The sequence below is a fragment of the Hermetia illucens genome, chromosome 3 (genome assembly GCF_905115235.1).
Source record: "Hermetia illucens chromosome 3, iHerIll2.2.curated.20191125, whole genome shotgun sequence".
NCBI classification, from domain to species: Eukaryota; Metazoa; Arthropoda; class Insecta; order Diptera; family Stratiomyidae; genus Hermetia; species Hermetia illucens.
This window is the reverse complement of record NC_051851.1, coordinates 35,503,646-35,512,639: the sequence shown is the minus strand read 5'-3', so window position 1 is coordinate 35,512,639 and position 8,994 is coordinate 35,503,646. Positions and strand designations below refer to the sequence as shown.

The following is an 8,994-nucleotide window of genomic DNA, read 5'->3' as shown; positions in this document are numbered from 1 at the left end:
TCTTCTTGCTGTCGGTGACGTTCTTCATGCTGCCCTGTCCGGAGGACGAGGCAAGTCGAGTTGGATGGAAGATAAACACCAACAAAACCACGTTCTCAGTCTGACGGGTCATCGCAGTCTCCATATCTGCATTAATGGGCAGAGCATCGAAAGCGTCGATCAGTTTGGATATCTGGGAAGCGTGGTTTTTGTCGACGACGGCGCCGAACTAGATGTTGTACGATGCATTAATAGCGCTAGATCCGCTGCCCTGCAGTTATCTTCGTGTTGGATCAAGTTGAGACTATCTGTGCAAGTGTTCTTTCTGTGTTGCTATATGAGAGTAGCACATGGAAGGTGAACTCCACTATTACTCAAAAGCTCCACGTTTTTATCAATACCTGTCTGCGTTGTACCATCGGATTGCGCTGGCCTGACAGTATCTCAGATGAAGAACTTGGTCGGCACTCGTATGTGATATGGTAGGAAAACGGAAGTGGCAGTGGATAGGTTATACATTAAGGAGGGGCGACAATTGCATTGCGGGTTATGCAATGCAGTGGAATCCACTCTCTCAAGATGGTCTTGGTACAGAACAGTAGAGGGCGAGTGTAAGCGTCTCGGGAAATCGTAGGAGGAGCTGAAGCACATTTCAGGTAACTGCGAGCAGTAGCGTGTAGGTGTAGTTGACGCGCTATACCCCACCAAGGAGTGGAAGGGAACCATATATATATCATAACAAAGCGGATTTCAAACAATTCGTCCACCTCATACAGCACCAAATGCAGTAATGATGACTTGTTGAGGACTGAGCGATTTAAGCATATCGAATCGATATTTTGGGCCGACCCGTGGTGTAGAAGCTGGGAGGGTATGGTCATGTAAACTGCGCCGACGAGAACCTGTTAGATAAGATGGACCTAGATATTCAAGTCGATGGGTGTTTCCATACAAAGGTCGACCAAAAAGCGACGGAGCGATAAATTAGATGGTTATGGAAGAAACTCCGAACTTTACACGGACCAAACCTACGATCGAAAAAAGCGAACCGGACCTAGGCGAATAGATCTCGCTACCGAACTCGACATCACATCATGTAGAGGTTGCTTTACACCAATGATTTCTCTGCAGAGAGGTGTGCCCTCGGAACCCAACAATGCAGATAGGTTTCCAACTCCGCAAAGGAGACACTGAAGATGTCTTCTGTGGCTAGCAGAAAGTTTGAAAACACCACAAGCAACAAGGAAACTTCTATAGATGTACATAGGTAAAGAACATATCCTCTTTCCGAGAGGTTCTTGAAGAACTGAAGTACATTGCCAGGAACTGGTGTGCGCAGGCGAACTTGATGCTACTGAGAAGTTTACGGGGACCATAAAATTCCACCACAGAATTTTTTCTTTTTTATCGCAGCACCAATGATACGAAACGAACAATTTTGAGTTTATCGCATATGTTAGCTTTCATTATTCATTCTTCGAATTACTTAAAGTTAATATTATTCATGACAGTGAACTCCATGTTCACGACGGTACATAACTATAGGCCAAAGGATAATATTTTTCTGTTTCTTTTAAATTACATTCACTACTTCAACGATTATTTCCAAAAAGAATTTGTCCTTGATGGCGTGACAATGAAAAACGGTTTCTTGACGCGAACCCGGTATTTGTTCTCGGTACTCTGGAAATACTTGATGATTGGTGGTCTCATCAGGTGTAATGTTGGACGCCTGTTCAGGGCCATAGTTCGCTCTGACTTCTTGTAATGCAAAAGATTCATATGATATTGGCGCCACTCGTAGTAGCTCTCATCGTAAGGGTTCAATTCTCTCACGGACATGGTTGATCCTGAGTGAGTTAATGGTGGATCAGATCTTGTCTCCTTTTTGCTTTCCTTAATGGTGGGTATTTGCTTGCCGGGACCACCATCACCGTCCCCATCGCCAGCTGCTTCTAGGACTGATGTTCTGCGGGAGTCACGCTGCCTTTGCTTCCGCGACTTCGAATAGCTCATTTGCCGTGCCTTCAATTCCCGATATTGCTGCTGACGAACAGTTTGAAGGATTTGGTGAATCGATGCCATACGAAATTCGACATCTGAGAGGCGATGCTCGATCTCATTCATTTTCGCATAACACGAAAATGTAGGTAGAAATTCATTTGATGCTAGGCTAGAGAGTGGGGTCTCTGTGCTATCGTTGGGATTTATTTGGCTGAACACGGCCTTTAAAGAAGTATTGAAAAGGGAGTCGGGAGACACGTTATCAGCAGTCACCACAGAGCTCAGTTCGTTTTCCCCAAAAAAAGAATTATCCTCACATTCGAGCTGACGATTTAAAGCGATTCTCTCCAAGGCTTCGGTGCTCTCCTTTAATTTCAATAGTTTTCTCCAAATTTCGATCTGCATCTGCAGGATAGTACGGAAGCTCTTTTGGGAGGGCGTCAGCCCGGATTCATCAAGCATAAAGCCCTTTTCCGATATAGCATTCGGTGTATCTTGATAGTCTGATATATTTTCATTTTCATTTCCGTGTGTTATGCTTACGGACTTTTCTTCGGATTCATCAAAACACTCCAGATCACAAGGTGGTAGGTCAGTCTCAATTTCAAAGTTCATATTGCTGGATTCATTTAAAACACTCGACACATTGTGGTTCTCACTACTGGAGGATGGTTTGGAACTCTGCGTGCTGTCAATGCATTTTTTGGCTTTTGAATGGTTGCGTATTTTTTCGGCAAGTCTCAAATTGAGTAATTGAGTCTTTAACTCCTCGCGAACAATGTTGCGAACGGATTCAGTGGTAACGGAAGTGCTTGCACTGCAAGTTGGCTCTAGGAAGTGGGAGGTATCATTGGATTCGATCAGGGTCGCGGAAAATCCGGCGGCCTCTATTTCGCCACGCTCCTGTTGAAGTTGTTCTGAAAGAGGTATGAGATGTTGTCGAGATCTTACACTAACTTTGCGTTTGAGCGCCTTTCTTTTCAGCGTCTTGAAACTATCACGTGCCATTAAATCTTTCGACAGCTTTTCCACTAAAGAAGTCTTGCTTTCCTGATCGTTCTGATGAAAGTTCCAATACGAGTTTTTGTTAAGAAAGCGAGGCGTAAATGTAAATGTCCCCGACAGAAGGTTGGACGCCCCGTTGAAATCTGTAAAGACTGAAATGTATATAATTTTAGAGACTCTGCATAGAATTGTTTTTAGTTATAATGGGCGTTTAGCAGCAGCGAAAGACGGCCGAATCAAGATAACTCATTGGAAAGGGATTACTGGAAAAACATCCTTTGAAGGTAAAGCACACAGATAGCGGAAAGTAATTTAATGATCAACCAGACACCGATAATCTCAGCTGGGTCACCTACAAAAGTGATTTACTAGAGTTAAGAAGAAAATCGAAACATCTAGGGATTTTGCGTACAAGTCGAGACTACTCAGTGTCCAATGCTTTCTCTATGCTGAAGATACACGGTGGAGCATCCGCTGCTGATCGGCGAATGGGCCGGCGTAGAAACGCATGCCCCAGAATAGTGGAACGTAGGTAGGTAGGTATCAGTGGCTTTAGTGCGCCGTTTTGATACCACAAACTCCTAACACTGTGACTGTTGTTATGGGAGCAGGGAGGCAGAGTCCAGCTGGCTCGGATCTTCAGCGGCAGCCCGTAGCATTCACGAAAGAAAGCAGCTCTCCCACCATGCAGCTAGAAATCTCTTTGAGGTCCCAAAGAATGGTTTACTCAGTGTCCACAGCCTGGCTCTAGCCAGAGCTGGGCAATCGCAGAGAAAGTGCATGAGGGTTTCCCTTCCTTCTCCGCAACTTCGGCAATGCGAGTTGTAGGGTATGCCGAGCTAGCAGCATGGTCCCCTATTAGCCGTGCCCCGTGCAGACTGCCGTAATCTTGAATGCATTTGCACGTGTCTGGCACAGGACTTCTCGTGATCGGACTATGTTATAAACGGGGCGAATTCTCTTTGACTTGGCACACCTTGTAAGTCTTCGCCATCTAAGGCCCGCGGCTGCTAGGTAGTGCGAGTAGACTCGGCCCCCGACAGCCGCCAGCGGAACACCGACTGTATTTGCCGAAGGACTGCCAAGAGCAGAGCCTCGCCTGGTCAATCCGTCAGCCCACTTATTCCCCTCTATGTTCCTATGCCCGGGAACCCAGAGGAGAGTGACCGTAAGCGTGCCGCCCGGACGATTCAGCGCGCCTCTGCACTGCCCCTACAGCCTGGAAGATGTCGTCGCTGAATACAAGGCCTTGATGGCCGCTTGGCTGTCGGTCCGAATGTCTGTGTTCCGCTTGGAACTCGAATCTCGCTCCAGCCATCGACAGACTTCCAATATCGCCAGTACTTCCGCCTGGACTACACTGGCGAAACCTGGGAGACCATACGACTTGGATACACTGTGTGTATTCGAGAAAACCCCTACGCCGACTCCACAGGCTATCTTTGATCTGTCCGTAAAGAAAACTGTGTCGTAGCCTTGCAACACGCCACCGGTCTTCCACTTTGCCCTGGTTGGAAAGTCCACAGCAAAGTTTGTCGTGAAGTTCAGCTTGCGTGTGGCATAGTCCGTGGGAAATGTCCAGATTTCCCGAGGTACTTCGTCTAGGATGTTGCTGTGGCCGTAGGACTTCGCTGCCCAGCATCCGGACTCACGTAGTCTGACGGCACTGCACGTTGCAACTTATTTAATGTGGAGGTCTAGGGGGAGGAGATGCAGGACAGGACTGCAAAGCCCCAGTAGCACCTGCACACGCGGTTCTTTGAATCTTATTATGCTTCATCCTATTTTATTTTTTCTTCAAAGCCTGCCACCATGCAATAGAGCCGTACGTTAGGATTGGACGAACTACAGCGGTGTGTTCATCCAGAGAACCGCCCTCGGCCGGAGACCCCATTTCTTTGCAAAGGATAGTACCATTCACTAGGAAGCGTAAGCTTGATCACGGAAGAGCCATAAGGTTACATGGCATGGAGGTGAAACGAGAAATAGAGGTCAAATTTTTGGAAATTACTCAAGACCAAAAATTACTCTGGAAGACACATGTCGGAAACACTTGTCAGAAAGCTACGAGGGTTCAGATGACTTGCAGGTCTATAGCAGGAAAAAAATGGAATTACACCCCGTGGAGACTACTTTGGATATACATTGCAATAGTAAGGCCAATTATTATTTATGGGGCGGTAGTCTGGTTAGAAAGAACTGGATTCAGCACACAAGCCAGGAAGTTATACAAACTCCAAAGACAGGCTTGCGTGTGTGTCAGTCCCTGGAGGTTCTTCTAGGATTAACCCCGCTCCATATACACATACAGATCCAGGCAAGGAGGGCAATCTTCAGTATATCGAGAGTATCAGAGAGGCGGGGAGCTGCCTAAATCGAAGAAAGATTGATATTATTTCTAGGGGGTACCCCGAATTATTGATACCAAGGGATAACAGAGCAACGAAGTTTCACTTCGATAAGAAGATGGAAATAAGTTGGAGTAACAAGGCAAGGCAGAACGTCGCTCTGACATACGGCTTAAACCAGCAACTGATTATTTGGTACACTGACGAATCGGTCACAGCAGAGGGAGCGGGGGCTGAGTGGTCGAAGGAAAATGTACTTGGAACCAATGTGCCTACTTTAACCTCGAAGGGACCTAAAAAGGGCAGAACATTGCTATTCTAACCGACACACTCCAACCAGCTCTAAACTGGTTTGGGAATGCCTTGAGAGACTGAATACGTTCGGCTCGCAATAAAGTCTGGATACTCTGGGTTTCAGGCCATGTTGAGTTGGAAGGCAATGAAGCAGCGAACGAACTGGCGAAGAACGGAGCAGAGACGCCTTTACACGGACCAGAACCCTTCTGAATGGAGCACTCCAGGGTGCTTGTTGTGGGATTCGAACCCAAACGCACAAAGGACTGTTTAAAACTAACCAAGGACAACCTCCGAATCATAGTGGAAATTCTCACTGGTCACTGCTGGGGATATCTACATTGCCTGCAGGTTCTGTGCGGAATGCGTCGAAACTTCTATACACGTTTCGGGACAGCATCCGCCACTTGTGTAAAGTAGGTCGAGGCACCTGGGAGAATATTTAATACCAGATGCAAAGTTGAAAGATTTGGAAGTCTACTAAAATTCATATCGGTTATAGGCTTGCTTGACATACTACAGTTAATAGGTAAGGTAGGTAAGGACGCAGTGCAATTTCCCTTAACAGAATAATAACAGGGTAGAACTAGATGCGATTTGAACCCATAGTGAATAACTTCCTTCATATTTTAAGTCGTTAGTCCAGCACTGATAAGAAGGGGTGGGGTACCAGTATGAATACTATTTAATATCTTCTTTGGTACCTACATTTATTAAGTTCTTAAAGTAAAAACTCTGAAGACCTTTGAGAGAATGTAGGAGTCGATGACAGTGTAAAGGATTTCGGCATTTCGGTGTTATCAAGTGAGCGAAGATACTTTGGTTTTGTAAATAATGTGAGTATTCTTCCTTGATATCAAGACTTTTTACAGGTGTAATGATCCAGTTCAGATTTTCTCTCTGCGGCAAGCGATGGAAAAACTGTTAGAATATGGACAACAGTTGCACCATCTGTTCATCGACTTTAAAGCCGCCTATCTTAGCACAGCCAGGGTAAAACTGTACACGGCCATGAGAGAATTCGGTATCCCGACGAAATAAATAAGACTGACTAGGCTGACCCTGGCCAATATGCGAGGCCAGATAATAGCAGCAAGATCACTCTCAAGACCATTTGACATCAACAACGGTCTACGACAAGGGGTGCCCTATCATGCGTCCTCTTGAACCTGGCCCTCGAGAAAGTGATCCGTGATTTAAGCCCACCCAACTACTGGCCTATGCTCACGATATCGACATCATGGGAAGAACCACCCGAGACGTACAAACTGCCTTCATCCAGATCGAGCAGGCGGCAATTGGGGCGAGATCTTGGGCTGCACATCAATGAAGCAAGACAAAATATATGGTGGCAACGTTAGCACCGAAGACGAATCAACCAACAACATCAAACCGCACTGGTCAAACAGGAAGAATAAGGATAGGAGAATACAACTTTGAGACCGTTGCCAATTTCTCCTATCTAGGGTCGAAAATCACAACCGATAACAGCTACGATGATGAAATCCGGGCACGGTTGTTGTCAGCCAACAGAGCCTATTTCAGCTTACAAAAACTGTTCCGTTCGAAACGTCTCACCATAGGGTCAAAGCTTTCACTGTACAAGACAATGATCTTGCCAGTCCTCATGTATTCCTCGGAAACTTGGGTTCTTAGCAAGAAAAATTGCGAACTCTTGGCCGCGTTCGAGAGAAGAATCCTCCGAAGAATTTTTGCCCCCTACATGAGGATTGACGATTCCGTAGTCTACACAATGACGAAATCTATGAGCGATACCATGACCGTCCGGTTGTGGATAAAATCCGGCTCAATAGGTTACGGTAGGCTGGTCACTTAATCCGTATGGATGAGGATGATCCAGCCCGAAAGGTCTATAAGGGCAATATCTATGATAGAAAAAGAAGACGAGGCAGACCCTGCCTAAGATGGAGCGATGGCGTAGGTCAGGACGCCAGACAGCTTTTAGGGATATCGAATTGGTGGACCTCGCGGGATGTCTGGAGTTCCTTATTAAGGCAGGCCTAGACCGGATTCCGGTTGATGCGCCGTTGATGATGATGATAAATGATCCAGTTAGTCTCTTAGAGAGTGAGAACAAAAACACAAAGCCTAGTTTGTTAATTTAGTGCTGAGGATTAACAATGAATTACTTCTGCTGTGGACAGAACCACAATTAAACACGTAAGAAATTGAGTTCCGAACTTCATTCATTTCATCTTGATTTTAAAGTTGCTCCTTTTGATTTACCACTGAATAATAGCAATCTTACCTGGATCTTTATTTTCTTTATCGAATTCTCGAGAATTTGAACTGTAGTTATTCTGAGTCTCTGGTTCATATACTAAATGCATTGAATTTGTCTGAAATGACATTCTTTCTTGTTGCAAAACCTTCTAGTTTCCTGGTACAGTCCTAGGTAGGTTAGTACTGACCTCACACGTCTTCCTTTAATGCTTCTACCATACACAAAGAATTTGCAAAATGTATTTATTAGCCAAATTTTGGAAAAATAAACTAGACATGAAATTTTGACGGAACAAAGTAAGAAAATTTAGATTTACTATTTTCTACAAAAAGAGATAGTAAAAATACGATGTACCAAATTGTTTGCGTTATTTATACGATTATGTCACCTTGAGGTGAAGGATGTCTATATTTTGTAAAATATTGAGCACTTTGATGAATGAGGTGAAAAACTAATTGCGAAAAATTGGAGTTATCAGTTGATAGTTGGGAGCGAATGTGAGGAAGGGTAGTGCCATGTCCATGTACAATGCGTGCACTTGTTATCTGTTGACTTTGAAACAATCAATCAAAGGGGCTAGGCGGAAAGATAGGCGGCTTCCAACAGAAATGCGATAATAGTGGCTTCTTAATCATTTCGATAAGATTACTTCCAGAAATTTTGTGTCCCATGCCATTGATAAGAAGTTAAAATAAGAGAAAACCCAGAGATAGGCCAATTTACGGTTTTATTGTCTCATTTTTTTAAGGCTAATTTTTAGAGAAAAATCTATAATAGCTTCCCTAATACATGAAAGCGGGATTCTGCAGTAAATTGCTTCTAATTTCAATCAGATGATTATCTTTTCGAGTCAATGTTTGGGGTGAAATTGTAAGTTTATGTATTTTTAGCGTATTAACATACATATGGATGTCACTCTCCCTAAATGGGGCACAGTGCGTCAACCACACCTGGACGCCAAAGTTGTCACTTTGCTGGAATGTGTTTAAGCTTCCAATAGGTCTTTTATCCACTGTCGTTCGGAATTTTGATTAACACCTGCAAAAGTATTTAGTCCATTTGCCGACGACATTTTTCGTTTAAAATTAATAGGTATGAATTCTGCACACTGTACCAAAA

General features: G+C 44.5%; 1 protein-coding gene across 2 annotated transcripts; it reads right to left on the bottom strand.

Moving 5' to 3' along the window:
- Positions 1–1,422: 1,422 nt before the first annotated feature.
- LOC119651776 lies at positions 1,423–8,260 on the bottom strand. Of its 2 annotated transcripts, none has more exons than XM_038055529.1 (2): positions 7,900–8,260; positions 1,423–3,140 (listed from the first exon to the last, which is right to left on the bottom strand). In XM_038055529.1, exons 1-2 carry the CDS (start codon positions 8,000–8,002, stop codon positions 1,579–1,581), a joined length of 1,665 nt encoding a protein of 554 aa, XP_037911457.1. In that variant the 5' UTR covers positions 8,003–8,260; the 3' UTR covers positions 1,423–1,578. The 2 variants fall into 2 exon arrangements, with proteins under 2 accessions (XP_037911457.1, XP_037911458.1); XM_038055530.1 differs by having other exon boundaries at positions 1,423–3,131.
- Positions 8,261–8,994: the final 734 nt, after the last annotated feature.